Consider the following 25,023-nt stretch of genomic DNA (forward strand, 5'->3'; position numbering starts at 1 on the left):
ATTCTATTTACCTATTTTATATGGGATTTCTTTTGCTGTTTAGCGTCACGGATATCAAAGGAAGAATGTAATTGTATAGGAAAACATGTTTCTTTACTGTGCATATGACAATAAAACTTTGAAAACTTTAGTTTTAGACTAATAGTTTTAGTTCCCAAAACTATTAGTCAGACTCTATTTTTTGCAGAAATAAATAGAAGTAAATAAGAAAAAAAATATTTTCACTGGTTACATGGATAAACAAATGACATCTCATCTTTATTTCATTCTTCTATTTGAAAAGAAATGCGCAAGCTACTTTTTATCCCAGTGGCTGAGTACTCTGTGCGCCGTTAGTAGAGTAGTTACGGCAGAAAACTTTCGGAATGTCGCCTTCACTGACTATCAGAAGTGTAGATTTTAAAAGCTGAAGTCACGCAAACGAAGTGAAGATGCGTTCGAATTTGATGTTTTTCATGCACTGATCACCTGTAACTTGCTCCAAATGTAGAAATAAAGGCTGAATTGTGACGGAATAAAAGAAGTTTGCCGTTTCTCACACTTTGGTTCAGAAATTGTTGCTTTTACGTGTCATAAACGGCCCTAAAAATTGTCACCTTTTCCTGATTTCACCTTTTCCTTTGCAGTTACAAAAACATTTTTTTGCGTGCAAAGGAAACGAAATATATCTATTTTTCAGGGTGAAAAACTTCTAACTTCTAACTTTAGAGGGTTCGCGTACGAGGCGCTCCTGAAGGCACCAAAAAGTCTCGGTCAATTAGTAGAGTTTAGACAGTGAGGAGAGCTCGGAGCAAGTAGGTCTCGGCGAACGCTCCACCAATGACCAGCTAAGAGAAAAACGCCCCACTGCTCTTCCGACTTAGATCTGCGGGGGTGGGGAGTCCACAAGTTTGTCTCTGGATTTAGGGAAACCATGGGATTCGAGTTGGACCGCTTCAAGGGGACTGTGGACCCGGATTTCAAATGCAACTTGTGCAATAAAGTCCTGGAGGACCCGCTGACGACTCCGTGCGGTCACGTCTTCTGCTCCGGCTGCGTGCTGCCCTGGGTCGTCCAGCAGAGCAGCTGCCCGGTCAAATGTCAGCGGATCTCCACCAAAGAGCTGAACCACGTCCTGCCTCTAAAGAACCTCATCCTGAAGCTGGAGATTAAATGCGATAACCATACGAGGGGCTGCGATGCCGTGGTGAAGCTGCAGCATCTGGCCGAGCACGCCGAGATGTGCGACTACTCCCCGGCGAAGTGCAGGAACAGAGGATGCAGCGAGGTGCTCAACCTGCGGGACGTGGATGCTCACATGCGGGAGACGTGCGACTACAGACCGGTGGGGGTTTGCGAGAGCGGCTGCGGGCTGATGCTCACCCAAAAGGAGCAGAAATCAAATGGCCACTGCTGCCTGAGAGCCCTGAAGGCGCACAACAGCGCGCTGCAGTGCAGAATGATCATCCTGGATAAGGAGTTCAAGAAGCAGACCATAGAAGCCAACAAGAGGGAGAAGGCTCTCCTGGCACAACTTTCCGCCGTGCACAGCGAGCTGCAGATGACAGCGCTCAAGTATCAGAAGAAATTCACAGAGTACAGCGAGAGGATCGACTCCCTCACCAAGACCGTGGCTTTCTCCTGCAAGGTAAGCAGGAAAAGTTTTTGCTCTGAGTGATTCCCAGTAGCTTCTCCCTGCTGTCATCCACAGTGTGACGCCTGGAAAATCTGTGTTCTGTGAGAATAAAATAATTCCACTGCAACTTAAAGTTGATCCTGACATGCACTGCGCATAAATAAGGCAATTGCCTTAAGGCCAACTTTTATAGGCTGTAAAATATCTTCCTCAGCATGTTTTTGTCGGCACTATGGGAGTTCTTAAAATGTCACTTTAACTGGGCCTCCTTGTTGTTTGGGTGGCTGCCTTTTTGTTTAACTTCAACCCAACTGGAAAAGGAAGTCAATGTTGTTGGCGATTCTGCTTTTTTCTTTTTTTGTCCTGGTGTTTCCAGGAGAACTTCGTGCCTTGGCTGCCTGCTTTGAGACATGGATGTCAGCTGTGCCTCTTGGCCAGCTGGCAGTAAATGTGGGGTGGGGGGAGGGCTAAATATTTACTGCAGTTCTGTACACAACAAGAACCAGGTTCCAGTTATAATGCCTCACCCCCTCACAGCATGCTTGTTTGAGGCTTTTTGTCATCGGATGTTCGCCCTTTCCCCCGAGACCATCATAACAAATTAGAATCAGGGCTGCAGCAGAGTTGCTGGCACCAAAGTTGAATGAGCTAGTAAGGGCTTATGAGGTCCCGAAAGGCCTTAAAAACAGTAAAGCTTGATCTGTGCAAGGCCCCTGCGAGGGGGGCTGAGGAAGAGCTGATGTAAGGATGTTTTATGGTTCAAATTTATAAACCCAGTGGCCCATTATCAACATCATAAAGGATGCAGGAGTTCATAAATCTGGTAATGAATTGAATTAGTGTATGGTGCTTGCACTGCTGCTGGGATTAGCAAATGGGAGTGGTCAGGGTTTTGTTTTAGAGGAGAAATAATTATTAGTAGAAATATGGATGAATGGGATGTGCTTTTTTTTTTTAAAAAATAAAATAAAATAAATTACACCCTTTTTATGTCCCAGAAGTTCTTTAATAAATCACCTATCAAAGATTTCACTCTCTTTTCCTCCCCCTGCTTTTGCTGGGTGCTTTCATTTGTTCATTACGGGCTCAGCTCCCAGTAAAATGTGTTCTAGTAGACTGGTAAATTGCGCATCAAAAGCACCGATGCAGGCAAATCGGGAAATCGCTCATGCTGGTATAAAGAAGCTTCCTGGGCCTGTAGCGCAGCAAGTTATCATAGCTCATTTGACAGCGGCATCTCAGTCCTGCCATTGAGCTCTACATTAAGTGTGTTATTGCCATTGTGGCTGTTCTAACGTAAAAACAGAAGGAATAACGTCTGCACTTGAGGCATGCTTTGAACATATGTATGAGATACAGGAATGGTTGAGAACTTTTCTGAGGATGAGATTTAATATCTGTGGGTGATATTGCTACTCGTTAGAAAGAAATAAAGAAAGCTCTTCTATCTCGAAAGGCCTTTCCAGTCAAGCAGTGAACAGGAATGAGGTTCTCTCACAAATGTGAATATGAACTGGGATTAGCTGTTAGAGGCAGTCTGTCCAAAATCTTTGCTCCCTTTTTTTTTTTTTTTCTCATGATTTCAGTAATCAAGAACCTAATTACATCAGTGTGTTATTGGTAATTTCCGAAAAGGGATATTTTGACATGCCAAAGCAGCAAAAGCCCAGGTAATGACTTGTCTGATGGGCCTACTCCTTTGAAGCCATGCTAGAGAGCCAGCATTCACAATACCACGGACCTGGAACGCGCTAAATGGAGTGCATCCAATGGGAGGTGCATTTCACAATTCAAAAGATCATTGGGGAAAAAAGGTTTTAATGCAGTTTTATGACATGCAGTACTATGCAGAAGTCTCAGGCTACCTGATATTTCTTTTATATTTTAGGTTATATTAAAGAAGCCAGACTTTCTTGCAACCTTTGTGGCATTCTTCTTTTTTAAAGCAGTTTTTGGCACTGTCCAGGCTTTGTAAAGTTTTCTTTGGATATTTGCGGTATTTTCACTCGTTTTCAACTCTGCACTTGACCATTTTCAGAGATTTTGAAAGTAGACAAAGGGAGAAGTGGGACCCTGTTAAACTAACCAAACAGCAGCTGAAAATCATGTCCTTAAAAAAATATTAAAAATATAACAAGTCCTGACACGGGACCTGAGAGATGTATCTGGCCCTGCAGTTAACCCATCTGCTGTTCATTGAACCCTCATCAGAAATGGTCTCAGTGGAGGGTGGCCTTCTTAAGGAAGGGAAACGGGGACGAAAGACTGAAGTATGCTAAATTACACAACTGAAAAGCTGAAAATCATCTTCTGGGCTGTGGAATTCAGATTTGAAAATTTTGTTTCAAATTACTGAACCAAAAATAAAAGGTCAGGAAAGAGGTATAACAGTGAGTGTCGGTAGTTACCTGTAAAACACGCTGGGGGCTCCGTCATGGTTTGGGCTGCATCTCAGCTGGTGGTGTTGGAGATCTTGTCAAAATTGATGGAATTATGAACTCCAAAAAGTACAGTCAGATTTTGATCAACCATGCAATACCACCTGGAAAACATCTGATTGACAACAACTTAATTTTTCAGTATGACAGTGTTCCCAAACACATACCTGGATAGAAAAACAGACTGTGGAACACTGTCAGTCATGGATTGGCTGCCCCAAAGCCCAGACATCAACATTACTGAAGCATCTTGACAGAGAACAGGACAAAAGGCAGCCAACATCCAAAGAAGAGCTCTGAATGTTGTTCAGGGAGCCTGGAGAACTAGTTCAGGGTGTGCTGAAGAATAAAGGTGGTCTTAGCAAATTCTAGTTTTCAAGCTCGTTAGAATTGCGCAAACTCTGTGCTTGCCTTATAAACTGTGTTTTCCTGTATGTTTGCACATGTTTCAATAAATCGCTGCCTCCTATTTCCCAATGTCCTAGCAAACAGAGTGTTGGCTCAAAACCTTTGCTCAGTACTGATCTGATCAGATCAGTACTGAGCAAAGGATGAATGCAAGTCCATTGTTACAGCTGACTGGCAACTTACTTTAGTTTAGAGATTCCACCACTCCTCAACTTCAATGTCTTTTAATGCCAAACACTGGGAGATGAGGAGTAACTGACTGGTATTTATAAGAAAGATTATTTAATACTAAATGCAAGAAAGACAAATAAAACTGATGGAAAATCAATGAACAAAAAGCTCAGATCTTTACTGTGGTTCATTGCAGGGCTGTTAGAAGTGTTGTCACACTCTCCATAAAAGATTGGATCTGTGTTTTTGAACCAAGATCCCCTTTGGCTGCAGATGACAGCATTAAAGGTTCTTGATCTAATAACAAGTGTCTTTTAAAATCACAAGACATCAAACTGATCGATCCTGCATTGAATTTGATTGGAGTAATTGTGACCTCAAACTGATTAGGCTAATTGTGGACTTTTTTTTTTTTTTTTTTAAAGCAGGGCTCTGTGAGATAACTAATAGCTTAACAGAATAATGGAAGCTATTTCACAAGCGTGGCTATCAATTGAACATGACAGATCACATTAATAAAAGCCATCATGTATTCATTGAAGATGCCCATTTTGTCTAATAAAAATGCATTAGGCTGCTGGTTCCTTTGTGTATATACATTAGCATTGAGTGATAATCCTTGTCATTGATTTGAAATAGACTTCACTACCTCATTAATGGGGTAAACTGCCCTACATTTACAAGGTCACTGAGTTTCTGTCTCTTGACCACATGCCAGTAGTTTATAAATCAATATGCTCCCTTTTTGTTCTGTATTACAGTACCTACACTATAATTAGGTGAACTATATTAAGAGTTAGACAGGGGGAAGGCAGCTTGATGGAGGACAGACTCGGAAAGTGTGACGAGTGCTGAGTTGAAGGCTCACCGTGAGTGTGCCAAGTCACAAGTGAGCAGCAGACTAAAGTTTCACTGCCAGCGTGCCATTTCTTACCTCACCAATAAAGTTTTGTTGTTTTTTTGTTTTTTTTCTCCCCACGGAGCTTTTGTTTACTTGCTGTAGCGCCCATGTCATTGTGTCTCCACGGTTTTGTTTTGAATTTGTGGTGTTTAGCACATCAGTTTTTCTTTTTAGTCTTTAATATAACTCAAGCACACCTGATGTTTTAGTAAATTTGCAACCTCATCCTGAAGACGTTTACTTCATTTTTGGGGGGTTGGATCATTGTTAGAGTGTTTGCAGATGTGGTGAGAAGGGAAGAGAGGGGAAGGGGGGAAAAAAAGAAAAGCTTCATAATTGTTCATTTTAATGGTTCTTGTGGATGAAATTTGAAGACTAGTTTGTTTTGAGGCCTGTGACACATTCAGCATAAGTGAAGAGGATGGAAAAGCCAATTGCTTTGTACCTTTTTTCATTTGTCATATTAATTCCACTTTGTCTCAACAAGCATAATGCCCAACTGTCTTCTTGTTGACAGCGACGGCTGTAGTTCACTATAATTCGGAAGCATGTGCCACTAATGCTGTCGTGACAGAAGCGCACATTCCTGCAGGGCCAGACTTGCACATGCTGGTGTTTTTAGGCTATATGGCAGTCAGGATGCTGTACATGCCAGTAATATCTGCTTTATATTTAGTCTCAGTGTTTCGCAGAATACTGGAGCGGCAGCTGAAATTATGTTACCTCATAGCTCCCCTCTAAGTCCTCCTTAAAAAAACAGATTAAGGGCTGACTCTGCGAGTTTCCCAGAGGTTTTCATGTCATGTAGCTTCTGAGTCAAGAGGCCCGCTGGTGTATTCATTTACATAGGACAACGGTTCGTGAGAGAGCGGTTCTCTTCTTTGACCTGGTCATCATTTCAGGCTGGGTGTGCTGGCTAAGCCCTGGAGAATGGTGAAATTTGAAGAAGCTAAAGTAACTTGTTACATTACAAGATTCCGGCCATTAGAAACTACATACCAGCTGTTATGTTGTAGCAAAAAATTTGTACCATCTTGTGCTCATTTATATTGTCCAGAAGGTGTGTAACCCACTGTAAATTTACCCGAGTTTGTCCACTTTAGCTCACTGCATAACAGGTTGATATAGGCAGCAGTTTGTCCACCACCTAACTAGAAAGAAACTCGCTTTTGCTAGTTTTGCAGTTCTGAACTGTAGCACCAGCATCTTAGTCCTCCTCAGCAGCGATGTTGTGGAGCTGTGCTTAGCTTGCAGGTACTTCTTCAACAAGAGGGATTGAGCTTCGTAGCAGCTGACAGACTCTTATTATCACCCTGGGTCAGGACAATGCGAATGCTCCAACTGTGTAACTGCAAATCTCTTTGCCATCTCACTAAATGACCTTCACATGCTGACTGGCTCAATGGCCAGATTCCACTCTGCACAACAAAAGGAGCAGGGAAATGTTGGAACACTTCAATAGCAACCAGTTCCTTCATTGGAATAAAATAACAAAATTTGAATTACAAAGCTGACCTTTTGACTTTAAAGTTACAACGAACAATTAATTTGTATACTTGGATGCTGTAGTTCATATGTTACACCCAACACTGGCTAGCACTGGATTGGCTTTTTTTTTTTTTTTTTTTTTTAAATGGTTGTGGGCCTGAGACTGAAGTTGTCTGTTTTTAGTTATGCACAACTGTTACTTGTAATCAAATCATTTATGATAAGTAATTCAGAGTTAACTTGAATAATGACTAGCTTAATTTGTAAATGGACTGGTACTTGTGAAGTGCTTCTACTCTAGCTGAGCACTCAAAGCGTTTTCTAGTACAAGTCTTTATTCACTCATTCACACATATACATACACATAAGTGCTTTGCCTAAAGCCATGTCCACACTAATACGTTTTCATTTGAAAACGCACCTTTTTCCCTAATTTCCTTCGGGATTAATAAAGTATTCTGATTCTGATTTTTCCCTCCGGTTTGGCCTTCCGTCCACACTGAGACAGCGTTTTCGGTCAAGGAAAACGCAGCGTTTTCAAACGCTCTCCAAAGCAGATACATTTGAAAACACCGTTTTCGCGTTGCAGTGACAGTGAACTTAAGGTTATGTATATAACCCCGGTTCTCTGAGTAGCATGAGTGAGTGTCTCACTATGGGAACGCCTCCTGCGTGACCTCATCAGAAGCTCAAATACCATTACGCCAGCCCTTACAGGCTGGCTAGGTGATGCCCATGTCAGGAGGGGCCAGTGCCTCCCTATATAATAGGCTGACATAGCGTCAGATGTCATTCAAAACAAGCCCACCTCTTCCTCGCTTCCATAGCAAGGAGGGCGGTCTGGTGAGACACTCACTCACTTAAGTTCTCTTTCATAGCATTCGTTTCGTGTCTCACTATAGGAGAAATACTGACTCCTGGATTGCCAGACATGCCTGTTAAGAAGACAACTGTCCCCAACAGCACTTCACAGGGGAGAGGCCCCCACCCGGGAAGAACCTGCACTGAGGACTGAATGCGCTAGGTTAGGTGCTGTCACATCTAACCTGTAAAACCTAGCAAATGTATGAGGTGAGGTCTAGCATGCAGCTGCACACACCTCCTGAATAGAAACTCCCCTAAAGAGAGCCCATGAGGTTGCCAGACCTCTAGTGGAATGTGCACGTAAGCCAGCAGGGGGCTGAAGGCCCCTGCTAGTATAGGCTTGGGCAATTGCTCCTACAATCCAATGGGAGAGGCGCTGTTTAGTCACAGGCTTTCCCATATGTGGTTTAGCCCAGGACACGAACAGCCGGTCACTTTGTCTGACACTCTGGGTTCGGTCCATGTAAATGCGCAGAGCACGGACTGGACACAAGGTATGCAGCCGCTGTTGCTCCTCTGAGGAGAAAGGCGGTGGGCAAAAGGCCGGCAGTTCTATAGGTGAACATGTGCCGACGACCTTCGGGACAAAGGCAGGGTTGAGCCGCATACTGACCCTCGTATTATCCGAGGAGAACTGAATGCATGACTGATGCACTGAGAGAGCGTGGATCTCTCCCACACGTTTAGCAGAAGCTAAAGCAATTAATAGAGCCGTCTTCAAGGACAGAAATTTTAACTCAACCTGTTCCAGGGGTTCAAATTGGCAACAGGAGAGCGCAGCCAATACTGTGGGAAGGTCCCACGATGGAGCCAACGGCCTAGATGTAGGCAATTTACGCCGTGCACCCTTCATGAAACGGCATATTAAGGGATGCTGGCCAACAGTCTTTCCCTCAAAACCAATATGGCAGGCTGAAATATACCTTGATGGTGGAGAAGGCTTTACCCCTATTAATCAGGGCCTGAAGAAATGACAGAATCACAGCCACAGAGCACTGAAAAGGGATGGCCTGTAATTCTAAGCACCAGCTTTCAAACACACGCCACTTGTGCTCATATAGCGTCCTAGTAGACGATGCTCCAGAACACTGAATAGTGTCGATAACACTATGAGGGAGCCCCACTGTGTTCAAGTTAAACCACTCACGGGCCAAGCCCACAGAGCTAGCCTCTCTGGGTGGGGGTGGAATATTCCCCCCTGTGTCTGAGACAGGAGGTCTCTGCGTAGTGGTAACTGCCAAGGTGGGCCGCACAGCTGCTGAAAAATCTCCGCCAGCCAGTGCTTCCCTGGCCAGTGCGGGGCTATCAGGATCATATAGTGACTTCTCTCCCTCACTCTGGCCAGAGTTGGAGAAATGAGGGCCACTGGGGGAAAAGCATAGAGGAGGGTTCTCAGCCACTCGTGAGCTAGAGCATCCACCCCGAGTGGAGCTCTCTGATCGTGCAGCGAGTAAAACAGGGGACACTGAGCATTCTCCCTGGATGCATAAACGTCCACGGTCGCCTGACCGAATCGCAGCCAGATCTGCTTCACCACCTCTGGGTGAAGCTTCCAGTCCCCATACAGTGGGTTGCCCCTGGAGAGAAGATCTGCTCCAAAGTTCAAGACCCCCGGCACGTGAGCTGCTCTCAGTGACAGCAGGTGGACACTGCTCCAGACTATCAGTCTGTGTGCCAGTGTGTGTAACTTGGGGGGACCCCAGACCCCGCTGTCTGTTGATGTAGGCCACAACGGTGGAATTGTCCAACCTCACTAAAACATGATGACCTCTCAGCCAAGGGAGAAAGTGTTTTAGCGACAGGTGAACCGCCAGCAGTTCCAGACAGTTTATGTGGGTGGAGCGCATGTGAGAGCCCCATTCCCCATTCACTGTCCTGCCCTCGTGGGTGGCCCCCCAGCCCGAAAGAGAGGCATCTGTGGAAATCACCTTCCTGGCTGAAACTGCCCCCATGGCAACGCCCTGAGATAAGAAACCTGGCCTTTTCCACTCGTGGAGAGTGAGTGAACAGTCTGCAGAGACTCTCACGCGACGGTGGCCATCTCTGTGAGGGTCCAGTCCCCGCGAGCCCACCCAGCGCTGAAAGCCTCTCATGTGCAGGCGTCCCAGTGTTATCACCACTAGAGAAGAGGCCATCAGACAGAGCAGCCTCTGGCACTGTTTGAGGTTCACTGTGTTGCCTCTGCGAAACAGTGCTAGGGATGACCGTATGGCCTCACCCGGAGGGAGTCTGGGCTGAGCCCTATGAAAGTAATGCATTGAGTTGGCGTCAATGTGCTCTTTTCCATGAGCGGGGCCACTGCTGCCTCGGTGCACGTCACAAACACCCTTGGGCTCAGTGAGAGACCAAAAGGCAGGGCTACACACTCTTATGCTATCCCCTGGAAAGCAAATCTCAGATACTTTCGGCATGGGGGATATATGGGGATGTGGAAATAAGCATCCCTCAGGTCAATCGATGTGAACGAGTTGCCTGCTCGTACAAACCGTAGCAGCGAGGCGTGCGTCAACATCCTGAACTTGTATGTCCTTAAATGCCGGTTCAGGGCACGGAGATCCAGAATGGCTCTCATCCCCCTCCCCCCTTTCTTTGGCACAAGGAAATACCTTGAATAAAATCAGCTGTGCATTTCCTCGGGAGGGACAACTCTTATAGCTCCTTTGTCTCTCAAGGTGGAAATTTCCTCCAGGAGAAAACTGGCATACTCGCCCAGAGCATGAGAGTAAATGATTTCTTTGAAATGTGGTGGAGCGACATTGAATTGCAGCCTGTAGCCCTATTCCAATGTCTTCAACACCCATGCTAACTGAGTGCAGGTGGCCCAGCTCTTCATGTGAAGAGACAGAGGGCTCACTGGCCACTCCACCGAAGATGGCGTTTTGGCGCCCCTTGTGTTGGCAGCGCGAACCATACGCCATTTCGGTGTCCCGTCACCTCTGTCACAGGCGAACGAGGTGACGGGCTCATCTGCGTCATCACAGCTGTGGAAACGCAAGTCTCCACGGGCTGCGTTATGGCAGACGTTGCTCTTGTTTTTCAACATTTTTTTTTTTTTGTGTGTGTTTTGCAACACTCGACAGCGCCCTCGGCAAACTGCCTGGATGCGCGTGTCGGGGATTTTTAATACAGAATGCACGAAATAAGTGCTAGTGAAACAATACTGTGAACTTTGGCTCTCTTTCCTTCTGGCGGGTCCGGTGACAGGAACGCCGGGCCGAGTTAAGCACTCTGTGTGGAACATGTCCCGTTGAACTTGCTTTGCAACGGAGCTGGGAGGCGGCAGGGTGGCCCATGAAGGGGGGAAACTGGGTTCGCTCCCGCCTAGAGGAGAGGCTGTCAGGCCGGCCGCTTCTTCCTCCTCACGATCGCGGCAGCGGGGGGAGGAGGAGGGGCCACTTGAGGTCTGGCCTGGGGAGATTGCTTCCGAGTCCATGGATTCTTAGGGGTCCCGGCAGCCTCGGGGGCTGCCTGCGTCTTAAGCACTTTGGGAATCCTGAAAGCGGGGACCGGGCGAGACGCTGCCTGCGCGAATGACTGGCGCGGCGCTGCTGGGGTGGCGTGCTGGGCCCTCCTCGGCAGGCAGAGTTTCAGAGCCTCATCATCTCTGTTTTTTCTCCTCACATCTCTTCTGCATGGATGTAACAGCCGCACCGAAGAGACCTTGAGGGACGACAGGGGTGTCGAGGAGTTCCTCTTTCTCCTTGGTCGTCAGGTTGGTGAGCCCGAGCCAGCGTGCTCGCTCCTGAAGAACCATGAGGCCCATGGCTCTCCCAGTAGCCTGTATGACTACCTTGTGGAGGCGGAGGACGTGGTCAGTTATAACGCAGATTTCTTCCCACACTGTGGTATCTGGTTTAGTTGTCATGTCCTCTTCTAGCTCAGCTTGGTAAGCCATTAGCATAGAGGAGGCGTTGTGGGCTCTTACTGACAGAGCCGCTGCCTTGTAGCACTTATCTGTAAGGCTAGACTGGAAGCGGTCTGCTTTGGAGGGGAGTGACGGGGCCGATGAGGACAGAGACGTCTTCGGGTGAAGATGGCTCGCTACCAACGGCTCTACTTGTGGCATCTGGTGGAGGCCGACAGACTCCATCCCCTCACAATCCAACAGGGAGCTCCCCACGATGGAGTGTTTCTCGCTGTAAGGTTTTGCTTTCCACGTCACCGCTATCTCATCGAGTAGCTCAGGAAAAACAGGCAACACATGCTTCCCCGTCTTTTTCGCCTTCGACAATTTCTTACCGTCAAAATGAGACTTTACAACCTCTATTTGTATGGCGGGCCACGGGATGTTGAGCCTAGCGGCTGCGCGCTTGCACATGTCCTGCATGTCGAGATCCAGGGGAGACGGCGGTGTCGGTTTTTCAACCTCGCCGGTAGCCGAGGGCTTTGCAGCCCAGCTGATGCTAGCCAAGGAGGCGGAATCTTCCTCCTCGCCGTCGTCAGACAGCAGGAGGTCCGAGTCAGCCGACTCATCTCTGTCCTTGTTGGCATCTCCTCCCCAGGTGACTCCAGCATCGGGGAAAAACACACTATCTCCGTGTGCTTCCAGCGACGGGAAAGCGGTCGCGATGGGCTGAGGGTCTGCCTCTGCCCAGCTCGGCCCTGGCGTTGCGGCCAAATCATCGGGCATCTCAATTTCTCCTTGCGCCGCAGCAGCCTCACACAGCAAAGGGTCGCCACCCGACAGGTTAGCCTGGCGAGCTAACCTGCGGCGGAGTAGTTTGCGTGGGAAAGCCGCGCAGTGGATACAGTCTTGTGCGGGTGTCAAGGCAGCCTGAGCGTGAGATAAACCCAGGCATGCCGCACACACGGGGTGTGTATCCCAGGCAGAAATCTTCTTGCCGCAAGGACAAAGTTTTGCAACTTCGTTGGCCGTCGTAGCCATGGTTAGCTAGAGGGTTGCGCACATTGGCGAGACTGACACTGAGTGCGGAGAATATTGCTATTCCTCGCTAACGTGGGGGTGAAAAGTGTTGCTACTTTTCTACAGGTATTGCTACCTAATGTGTAAAAGCCGCTAGCGTCGAAGGGTATTGCTACCTGATGGTGAAGCTAGAGGTACCTTTATTAGCAAAGTGTTGCTACTTCGCTTTCGGAAAATATTGCTACTTCCCTGGGTGAAAGTATTGCTACTTGGCACCAGCACTAGCTACAGAACAGTATTGCTACTGCTTGTATGCTAGTGGACAACTGAAAAGCTGGGAACAAAGCGCACGGCGACAGAGTTGTTCACTCAAATCTGTGAACAGTTTAGCTTTAGCACCCAATAGCACAGTTGTCTACAGGCTTCTGTGAGAAGCGAGAAGAGGTTTTTGAATGACATCTGACGCTATGTCAGCCTATTATATAGGGAGGCACTGGCCCCTCCTGACATGGGCGTCACCTAGCCAGCCTGTAAGGGCTGGCGTAATGGTATTTGAGCTTCTGATGAGGTCACGCAGGAGGCGTTCCCATAGTGAGACACGAAACGAATGCTATGAAAGAGAACCCGGAGCCTTTTCGAAAACGATGACACATTTTAGTCATGTGATGCAGTCATATGACCAATTAAACAAAGATACCAGAGGGCTAGTGTGGATGTAGCCTAAGATTCATGCAGACACTCACACTTTGATGGCACATTGGGGGCAGCTTGAGGTTCAGGGTACTTTAACATGCAGATTGATTGACATGCATATTCCAGCAGCTGTGGCAGACTATGTAAAATTACAGAGCGAGGTTGGTGAGTTCCAAACGTCCTCTGGCATTAACACCTGCACAAAAATGGTGCGCTGGGAGCTTCATGGTGTAATGTGTTGACAGCCCGGTTCTTTTGGCCATGTGCTGAACTTTTTACACATAAGATTTCCTTTAATAGTTACACAGCAGAAGCAGTACCATAATATACAAAGATGTCTAACCAAAAGATTCAAGGAACTGCTGAAAAGATCTGGCTACTAAGCTAACAGTGTTTGTTTGCTTTCTGCTATGTAGTGAGTATTTGGCCATTTTGAGCAGCAAGTGATATTTTCTTTTGAAGAAACCATGTTTGGCCAGATGTTAATGACAAACACGGCATGAAGAGAGTTTATTGACAACAGAGCAGTCAATAGTTTCTTATTTTGTTGTTGGGCTACCACAAAGAATTAGGAACATCTGTTTGCTTGCAGCAGTTGTAGCTGGTGAATACAACCTGAAAGTTAGACAGATGCTATCAAAATATGAGTACAATATAGCCCCTGTGTTTTGAAAGTTTCACTCTTTTAATTTAAAAGAATAAAAAGATTAATTAAGATTAATATTGAGTTGTTGTATATGTTGAATAACTTCCTGCCATCTCTTTGCTCACGTGTGTCTCTCCTGTCTGTTTGTAGGAAGGCGAGACTAAAAGCGTGACCGTTGTCCTTCTTCGTGAGGGCGGCTCTCTGGGTTTTAACATCATAGGAGGAAGGCCATGCGTGGTAGGTTGAAAGCTGAGCAACTTGGAGGTTCCATCTCCCCCACCCCCTCCCCGGTGATCAGCCAAGTGTCAAATCGCAAATAGTGGAAGTACCACAAGCCTCCTCTGTGCTGACTGCCGCAACTTAGACAGTCGTGCATGTGGGTTTTTTTTTCGGGGTTTTTTTGACTGTGGATAGATGGACCGCATCTATCAAGTTTTATTGTGTTTATATATTGGTCTGGTTTAGCGGATTTGGCATTACAGATTAAAAAAAACTATAATTACTTTTATGGGAGTTAAATCTGGGATTATGGCTTCCACCACAGTTGTTTTGTCTCTAATTGAGGGGATTTTGGTGGTGAGGTAAACACAGAGGAGAGGAAAGGGTCTTTTAAACCCAGACTGAACTTTTCTCAGCCGCTTTCTGCCTCGAGGCCCCTGAAGTTAAAGTCATTAATGATGCCACGCGCTCTGCCGAGTGAAGGGTTGGAAAATATCTCAACGCTGGCATCTCCCATACACGGAGCTTCTTTCTGCAGCCGAGGTCTTATTGAAACGCCGTATCTGTTTCACTTCCACTGTTGCAGACTTGGTTTTCCACAGCCACAGTGACGCACTTTTCAGCAGTGACATAGATTATCGCAGTAAAACCTTTTATAGCAGGAAGCTATAAAAAGATCGACATTTAAGCGTAGATTTGCTCGTGAAGTTGCTGTGACAGAGCCATGCATCAAACTTGTACGACAGCGGAGATAATACTTGGCTTTTGCTTTCCTAGTGAGCCTCAAATCATCAGGTGGTGTAAGAAGCTACTCATTAGAATTGGAAGTGGCTAATATCCTAGCAGCCTTTGACATGTGTGTTTCATGTGGCTGTTATACTGGTATGGCATGGTGAGCGCAATCAACTGCCAGGTTTTGTGGTCTCCTAGATGAGCTTGTTTGTCTGCAGCTCATGTGATAGCGGTGAGGCAAAGTAGTAGTAGGCATGTTGTGGAACTTGCAGCAAAAGCACTGCAGTGTTAACACTGTACACGATGTCCCTGAAAGAGGAAGCAGACCAGAAATTATTAATTAGCATCTGTTCTGTAACTTCTGGGGTTTCTTTAAGTACCTAGTAAAATGTAGTTGTGTCACAGAGCCCAGCAGGAGTGCGGTACACATTTACATGTGGTTTTAAAGAGAGTGCTAACATAGCTGTTAACCTAGACTTAGCTCTGACTCTGGGGTCACGGCCACAGAGTCGGATGTAGGCTACTTCATGCCCCTACAGCATGTCCGCGTGTCAACATTTAGGCCCTTCTGTAGGCCAGGGTCAACCCTTTAAGGCCTGGGAAGCATATGAAGTTAAAGCTTATCCCTAAGTCCACACTCAAGGGTAGGGTTAAAAGGGCATTTCACAGAAATTGCAAAAAGCCATATTTTTTCACTTAGTCTTGTTGCTGTTGAGCCTTCCAGATATTTTTGTTTTCTGTGTGCCCTGATTTTGAGATATCTGCCTGGAAATTACTGCTGCCAGTAAAAGAAACTGCTGGCAGTAAAATTTTGTGGATTCACTGGAAATCTCCCTTAAATCTCAAGGCCAAACTAAATGTTGTTTGTGTCATTTATAGGGGTGGCAGCAATAGTTTGCTTGGGATTTTTTTTTTTTTCTTTGTTATTTGGGTGAACTAAACCTTTAACTTTGTAGGCTTGCAAAGCGTTGTACAGACGCTCATGTGGTTTTGCCCACAACAACCAAACCCAGTGTTTCCAGTGTTTTTTAAAAGTACTTTTATTGCGCGATTTATTGAGACTTCTATAGGCTTTCCTTTCCTTAACGAGCCCTGTGAGCGCTGTGCTTCCATTAATCCGCTGAACATGCCTGCAATTTATTCCCACAGGACGACAACGACAGCACTTCGAATGAAGGAATCTTTGTGTCCAAGATCGTGGAGAAAGGTCCAGCAGACAAAGAGGGAGGCCTTCAGATCCACGACAGAATAATAGAGGTATGTGTGTCCTCCTCTGTAATGCTTCATGTAAATGGGAGGGGGGGGAACTACTGATGTAATGACTGTCTGCACCATAAAGAGGGAGAAACACCAAAGAATCACTCCATCTTTGTGTATGTTTGAGCTCTGAGCTCAAGCTGAACGCAATGCGTGACGTATGGAACCTGAATTAGCATTTTGGCCTTTTATTGGCGCTCCCGAAAGTCAATCCTGCAGACGGTGAACGTCTCTGATACGATTCTACCAGTCGACATAGGCAATGTCAAGTAGGGCATCATTGCAGATAGGCCGAGATAAACCTGAGGCGAGGCTGTCTGTCTTTACTGTTGCTGGCTGATAGTGAGGGAGAGGAAAAGATGTCTTTTACTTCTCTCGTCCCAGCAAATAAATCCCTTTCGACAGAGCAGCCATGAAGCGTCCCCCTTTCGCCTCTAAACAGAACTTGATGTGGAAAGGCCAGCTCACCCTGAGGTCAACTTGAGGGATCCATCGAAAAACTCAGCATCACAAAGGTTGCTTTTATAGAATGGTTGTCAACCAGAATCGCTCACAACGACTGCTTTGAAATGAGTCGTTTATGTCAATTGCAAGTGTGTATTACCGCCGGCCGCAAGATGACAAATATGGCTTGTCGCTGGCTTTATTGTTAAACCTCAGTGAAATTGCCCTCGGAGCATTTTTGACCAGCTCATTGCTCACAGAGACGCTTGTGGAAAGTGTTTACACACACGAAAAAAAGAAGACTCCCAACATCTGGACTCCGCTGATCGCTCTATCCTGTCATTTATGCAGTCGAATGCTAACTACTTGCAAAAAAAATGCCACAAGTCCTCTGGAGAAAGCCTCACGCTGTTGTTCCAAATAATATGGTTGTAAATCTGGCGACGTCGTGACTGAGAGGTTATGATGTGCTTGTCTTTGGTTTAAACCTCCTGAGCTAACACAGTCAAGTGTCTTGGTGCTCTCTGCAACTTAAGACCTCGTAACGAGGGCAGGTTGAATCAAAAAAGCCACTCAGAGATCAGCGACTCGAGACCTAAAGGGACTTGCCGTGGGCTGCTAGCTGATGTGTGGGGAGATTAGCTCATATGTCACACGAACGTGTACAAGTGTGTGTCTTTGCGAGCATCTGCCCTGCTTGGCTTTATGAGTTTGCGTGCACATGTTTGCCTGGGCGTGTGTAAGCACAGGATGCATGCGTTAATGGGCCAGATGTCGCTGTATTTGGTTACTTGAGAAGGTGTATCTATGGGGTTTAATGCTGTGATAGCCAATCCCGAGCGGAGAGGACGGAATTTGCTATAGGATAATGCTTCGCTCGTGTTTTTTCCATATTGTTTTCGTGCTATTGTAGGTGAAGCCACAGAATCTCTCCAGTGCAGGAAAGGCCTAAGGAGGTAGCACAGGTTCCTATAAAGTAACCTTTTCTTGACGAGAAGTGAGGGACTGCCATACAATACCCAGCAAATAAATCATCAGATTTAATAGACCGTTAAAGGCCGATACTTCACATTTACGCCATTCATCGGAAGGGAAACCTGAGAGCGAGGCAGCTTATATTTCCAAGGCTGCTTTTTTTTTTTTTTTTTTTTTTTTTTTTTTTTTTTGTTGACTGGTTGAAGCAAGAAAGTACAATGTCACGGATTCCTGGACCACAATAAGAAATGTGACATCAAAACACAATTTGCTGTTGCACAGCTTTTATTCTGGACCTGAGGTGACTGGGTCTGTGAACTTTGTTTGTTCGCTGTCAAGAGTCAAAGACGATGAAGCCCAAGTGCCTGAAGGCAGTTTCACAGTGTTGGGTAGAAACCAAGCAGCCTGTAACTGTGTCCTGTTTAGCATCCTGTGATGTATGCTGGAATTGCAGGAACAGTCAAACCTGGTTTATCTCATGTTTTACCAGAGATTGTTTTTCATGCACATAAAATATGATATCCGTGACTTCTGTGTTATCCTTTTTTGTAGTAGTAGTAGTGGAAGTCATGCTTGCTTAAGACCTTTGTTTAATTATATCTGTGCTGCTTTTCAGTATGGTTGCAGGATGTGTAAATATCAGGCAGGGTGTGAGGTTTCCTTTTCTGATTAGGCCCACAGCTAATCATCGGCGCTCAATTTTTACGAGTAATTTTCCAGTTTATCTTTTTAATCCTCCTGCCTGCCCGAACGTTCCCCGAGGCCAAGGTGATATCTTCAGATTGGTTTTTAAATCCATGTTCTTACTTCTGAAATTAGCTCGTTTTTCTTAGACAAGTAGATGTAAAAGTGAGAAGCAGACGACAAACTAACAATCTTTTTTTTTGACTGAAGTGGTCCAAGGATAACTTTGCATGAGACATAGTAAATATTTTTCTTGGGAGAACTAGTTGAGATGGTGAAATCAAGAAGACATTTTATCTCAGTGCAGTTTAAAATTCGGCTTTTATCTTAGAGTTGAATTTTGAACTGGCTCGTAGAAATTTAAAGTTTATCAAAGGTTTAAGATCGCTGACACATTTCGATCTTATAAAGTTGCTTGTTTTTATTTCAGTGAGCACCAGTAGCAGTCTTTAGCAGACATGTTTTTAACCATATATTTAAGGCTACAGTCACACTCGGGGAAAAGAGTTGTTGCAGACTAATGTACAACCAAAGCTAGTGGGACTGTGTGCAATGAATGTGCAATATCACTGTCCTTGAAATGAATGCTTCAATGACAGGAACCAGTCCTACAACCACTCAGTCAGGTCCTGTCTTCAAAGCACGTTTTGATGCATGAAGATGGCAACGGAACAACAATAAGAATGAGTCGGTCTATCGTTCTGCTGTGTATTTGTAATTGAATAGAATCAAGTTGGCAGTGAGACGCAATCTGTTTATGGTAACACGGTAACTAACTGTGATAAACTGGTAAAAACTGCCTGTTGCCATCTGATGGAAACCTGTTGCTGTGCCCACATACAGAAATTGACATTAACTTTTTCATTCACAGTCCAAGCAGCACCTCATATATTTGAAATGGAATGAGAGAGAAGAGGATGGCTACATGTCTGCAAAACGATGACGCTCAACAACATTACTTTTACAGAGGAATGTAACAAGAATCTGACTCAGATTGATTGCAAACCATCACCAATCTGTCTGAGAGCGATTGCACTTACTCTGAGTTGGGATGTGTTGTTTAGGGCAGGTTGGCTCTCAGTTGGCGAGAGCAGCAAAAAGCAAATTAGCCCAGTCACCAGGCAACCGCTAATTTATTTCAAAAGGAGGCTGCCGTCCTATTTTTTTACTCTAATTGGCTGAGCCTTAAGAATATAAGTCTAACATTTGCTTTCCTTTTAATTCTGCCATCGGTCTTTTTAACTGCTTGATGCTCTGCTGTGTTCATCAACAAGCCAACACTCTCATGTGTTGTTTGCGAGTCTGATAAGCTACTTGCAAAACAAAGTACTGGAGTTTGAATATCAAAACTCTGGGCAATACGATTTTCTAAAAAGCCTCAGTCATTCTCAGTGGGTTGTAACTATAAACGATTTTTCATAATGCACCTTTGCACATTTCCTCTGCCCTAAGAGGGGAAAAAATATTGATTAATACAGCTTTAATAAGAAATAATTAATAAATGTGGAATCCTTTATTTTTTAGCATCAGTGCCCTCATTTTCCATTATAATGGAAATGGAAAAAAAATAGCTTTTTTGTTTTTTTTGTTTTTTTTAATCCTAACTCATGAAATCTGATTTGCAAGCCTATGGACGGGATAGTTTTGACAGCCCTTCACAATCCTGCCATGGGGGCTCAACTGCTCTGTAAAGGACCAATCACATTACGGAGCAGTGAAATGCTCGTGCACCTGTGGAGGCAGCGCTGTCATCAGCCCTGCTGTTTTCTCTTCCTGTAGTAGAAGTGTTAGTTCCAGTAAATCTATATGGATGTAACATGTACCTGATGATTCGTGGCTTGTACTGCTATAACGGGCTCTTAGCGGGGGAGTGCGACAGCAGATGGCTGTCCTCTAACCGAGCTGCAGGCTGGTATGAATCAGCACACGAGTACCTTCTTGTTCAGACACTTCTTTTTTTTTTTAATAAAAAAAACCTTGAGTTGTGTTTGCTTTGGCTCACCTCTCTGCAAGCTGCAGAATCTTAGCACTCTGGTCAGGATCTGCCGGGATTGTGCCAGGATTTGATAAATAAGTTCTGATTGAACCTCGCACTGGTACCCGACTTCCCTAATTATGTCTTCGGGCATGAGTTGACTTTTTAGATCTGATTAAGAATGTTTTTCTCGTGTAAATGTAATCCCAGCATTTTGTCTTCAGCCTCACTTCACACAGATAAAGAGCCTCTTGCTGCTGTGCGTTTTCCTACATAAATGACCTTCCACTCTCTTCAAGCCTCTTTGCTTTTCAACATGACTAAGCCAGTGTCACAATCCCAGGATGGCTGCCCCTGAGCTCTCAGGGTGAACGGGATGTTTTCTGTGTAGGCTCCAAAGTGTGAAGCTAGGAAGAGAACGGAGACGCCTGGGCTGCTGTTGTAAATGTCACCTTGTAAAACCTCAGCAAGGCTTTTTTTGTTTGTTTGTTTGTTTAGGTCAGAAGGTGAACAGAAACAGTTGCTTTAAAATAAACAGACACTAGGATAGGGCTGTTCGATATAACGATATATATCGGATGGCGATATAAAAACGTCTATCGTTTCATTTTACGCTATCGTTTGTTTCGTGGTGTCGCAAAATAAACTGTTTACGGCAATATTTTTTCATCGTTTTGATGGACACTGTAGTGGCTATATTAATTTCTTAAAGTTCTCTCTTTCTCTTATATTTAATATAACCACACTACGGACGGACAAGCGCCTGTTTTTATGCATTGTCGTTAGCAACAACGACGGTAACACCATCGCATGTCCGCTTGTTTATGTTCCACATAAACCTTTCACAATAAAGCTCAAGATCCTGTTGAGACTTTTCAAAATAAACTGAATCACGTGAAAGAGCAGGTTATTTACGGATGAGAAGTCAAAAAGAGCCGCCAGGTGCTAAAAAATAAACCTTAGACTCAAACGTTAGAACAGGCTTTTCCCCGCAGCACGCCGTGTAATAAATACTCTCAAAGAAAACGGCGGCCGTTACAACTTATGTCTAAAAATGTATCGTTTCATGCATCGGTTAAAACACTCGACTCCGGGTAAAGGACGCGCAGCTGGAAACACTTCCCGCAAGTCGAGCTGCACGAGATTCACAGAATTTACAGAAAATGTTAAATTTTTGTGATTTTATATCGTTATCGGGACCATAGAATTCTTATATCGGGATATGAGATTTTGGTCATATCGCACAGCCCTACACAAGGACATATCCGCCTCTACGTGTTACGCCTGTTGTGTTTTTGATCAGAGCAGTGGCTAGCCTGCAGGAATGTGTCCCAGCTAACACAATATTTATATGAATGTGTAACAATGTGTAAACTTGAGCACTAGTCCTAAAACACCCGTATCATATTTATTATGTTCAACACAAGCTTATGTTACTTCAGGTTGGAATAATCGATGGGCTTTGGCCTTGGAGCTGACGTTAACTGCATCGTAGATGCTACAGCTTGAAGAATTAATTTCAGGTCAATATTTAGAATATAGAACTGTAGTGCTTATTAAGGCAGCACATCTGCAGCTTCTTACTTGGTACTAGCTGCAGGGCTCAAAGGTCTCCTAGACTTTGCCAGAATTCTGGCACTGGGTTGTATAATATATGACTGTAGATCATTATTTCTATGGTAAATCTTGGTTATATTTTTTAACTTTCCCACAGCTATGCTATGGCTGTTTGTCTATGTATAAAAACAGGAAGTCTTTATTTTGTGAAAATTATAAAGTCCTGTTTAAAACAAATAAAAATAACATTAAAAAAGACCAGAAGAGAGAGTGGAGGTGGACGGATGGAGAAGTCATAAACTGGCGGCTAATTACTGTAGTCTTAGTAACAGATTAATAAAACATTAGTGTCACTCACTAGAAAATAAACACAATATGATCCAAAAGGCACCAGAAGCTCAAAGCAAAGCTTCTACACATTCATATAAATATTGTGTTAGCTGGAGAGGAACAGCTAACACAATATTAGTCTGATGCTTAGGTCTAACGATCAAAACATCCACACCTCCAGCTCCCACACCTTTACACCAACATTACTGTGATCATATATGATGAACTTGTAATCTTGTTGCCTTGTTAATGGTTCTTTCCAAAATGGGTCCAGTTCTGTGACAAATTGCAGTCAGTTTCTGTCTTCAAAGTGATTTTGGTGTGTCGGGACGGCAATGAGGATTGAGTCGGTCCGTTACAAGTTTGCAGCTGAATGAGCTCAAGTTAGCAATTACGTTGTTTGTGCAGCAAAAATTGATAATCTGTTAACTTTTATGTATGTAGACAGTAAACATTAAATACAAACTCACTTAACTGCTTACATTCAGAGTCCATCCATGTTTAAAAAAATAAAAATAAATTCTTAATAAAGAAATAGTGACAACCACAATTTAACTGCTAAATTACAGACGCTCTTAGCAACCTGGGTTTTAGATAGCAACCCAAACAGTTTGCAACCTGTGGAGTGTAGTCCCCTATTGCAAGGAGACACGTCACAGATGAGTTGCGCTCGTTATTGCAGACTGTCTCTTTGCCAACGCGTTCCACTCAATCCACTCAATCTGTCTGTGGTTATAAATTAGTCAGCGATTATTTGCAAACCTTCACCAGAGTGATTACAGTCAGTCAGGTCAGACCGTGACTGTTTGGACCAGCCCAGTCACCTTGCAATTGAACGTGGTTGCCCACATGGTGATGATGTCGCACGCTCAATCTCTGGGCAACCATAACTACTTGCAGTCTGTCACCGAATGTGACAAAATTCAGTGCAGTTTACTTTCCTATTATCACTCAAGAGTAACCGAGCGATTAGGTTGAAGGTGGAGCAGGATCATTTATCTTATAGTCTCGAGACCAAGTAGGCCGTGAGCCAGTAGGGGTTTGTTAGATTAGAAGTCTCGTTGATAGCTTACTAATTAAACTAACAGGCTGTGCGCCCTTTTTTTTTTTTTTTTTTTTTTCTGGTTGGCTTCAGTAAGGAGGTTGAGATAAAATTGTTCCATTTAAAAACTCACCCAAGATGAAGAGATGCGACTTGATAGTTTGGAACGAGTCCAGAAATCTCACAGAAACACTCTGCAGCTATCAAAGTGTGCAAGTTTAAAAGTGAATGAATGAATCTTTGACACCAGTAGGTACTTTTGAGCAAATTTTTCAAAGCAAAGGACACTAAAGAGAACAATAAACTGAAATCTACAAAAAAAAATCAGCACTGGTCTTCATTTTGTGATGTTCTTTACAATTATAAAGACAATTTTGACATATTTGTAATATGTGTCAACTGGTTTATTTTAATTGAGTGAAAGCAAATTATATTTTTTTTCCAAAACCTCAACTCTGATTTATTTATTTTTTTAAACATTCAGTCACATTCTGTTGTGCACACAGTGTCTGAAAGAAAAACGTCTTTGTTTTATACCCTGACCACCACCAGCACCACAAATATATCTCAGCCACAGAAACGCTCCTTGCTTTAAGCCCCGACACTGTATGAGTTGTGTGCTTGCCCACAGCCGAGCATTAAACACCTAAAGCCTCCCCGCAGCTCCTTGAGTATCAAGTCACCAGGTCAGAGAGGGCATAAAACCCAGCCAGATAGCATTTAGCAGTGACTGACATGAAATGTGAAGTGAGCTCTGTTGGAGGGGAGTTCGAAGCACGGGTGTCAATGGCCCTTTATTCCTCCTTGGTGTGAGGACCAGCAAAAGCAAAATGCTGCTTTTTGTCATCGACCCTGTCATTTGTTTCCCTTCAGATACTGTTTGCTGGCAAAGCTTGGTTTCATTGGAGTTGATGTAGTAGGCGATTAAAATTGTGGGATTTGTTGGCTTGTTGCTCATGTCTGGATTTATTGTGTTTTTTTTTTTTTAATGCCATCTTATGACAGACCGGTATGATTGGCTTGTCCCTTATTGTCTCTAACCAGTTGAAACTGCACATGGCCTCTCTAACAGGACATGTGTTAAGAAGTTCCCCAGGCGTTATTTCTGACCCGGAGGCCTATGAGGAGCAGACATTTATTTCCCTTAAGGGGATCACATGTTGTTTGGCATTCTGAGGCAAGAAACGGGCCTTTGTCCGGCCCTTTATTGGATTTTGGGCCCCTGTGAGGGAACGGCGTGTTTATTCCCCAGATAGGCGAGCTGAATGTGGCCCTGCTCTGTTGCTCCTGACTGGCCCTGGACAGGATGAATCCACCACAGGCTACGTGGGCCAATCCTAGCAGCGGGCTGCATTCCTGTGCCCCCGTGGTCCAGCTGAGGCAAGAGCAGGACATTAAATCAAATCTAACTTTAAAAGAGTCCATAATCAGCTTCTGGTGGTAGCCAGTGCCCTATGCAGAGCTGGCTTTAAGAAACAAGGACAAGCACATCTTTGTTTCCACTACTCCATATTGGGGGAGAGGGAAAAAAAATTAGATTTTTAAGATGTGGAGTCATGTCAGTGTAGCGTTAGTGTGAGGTGTGCTTAAACTTCACTGTAGCCAGAAAGCTGCTCCCTTTGTATGCTTTTTTTTTTTTTTTTTTTTTTTTTTTTTTTTTTAAATTGTATTTTCCACTTACTTTAAACAGCTTCTGCCCTTAAAGGCGAGCGGGCGCGTG

At 44.6% G+C, this 25,023-nt stretch overlaps 1 protein-coding gene across 2 annotated transcripts in view; it reads left to right on the top strand.

Moving 5' to 3' along the window:
* The first annotated feature begins 753 nt into the window (after positions 1-753).
* The window catches only part of pdzrn3b (PDZ domain containing RING finger 3b), a 105,854-nt gene continuing 81,584 nt past the window's right edge, over positions 754-25,023 (top strand). Inside the window, exons 1-3 of one of the 2 annotated variants that reach the window (XM_040002875.1) lie at positions 754-1,627; positions 14,239-14,325; positions 16,189-16,296. In XM_040002875.1, coding sequence (XP_039858809.1) covers positions 914-1,627; positions 14,239-14,325; positions 16,189-16,296 — 909 coding nt within the window. In that variant the 5' untranslated portion in view covers positions 754-913. The remainder of the gene's footprint in view (positions 1,628-14,238; positions 14,326-16,188; positions 16,297-25,023) is intronic. The other variant, XM_040002876.1, reaches the window with a different exon arrangement.

The sequence above is a fragment of the Simochromis diagramma genome, unplaced genomic scaffold (genome assembly GCF_900408965.1).
Source record: "Simochromis diagramma unplaced genomic scaffold, fSimDia1.1 OVJJ01000646.1, whole genome shotgun sequence".
Classification (NCBI taxonomy): Eukaryota; Metazoa; Chordata; class Actinopteri; order Cichliformes; family Cichlidae; genus Simochromis; species Simochromis diagramma.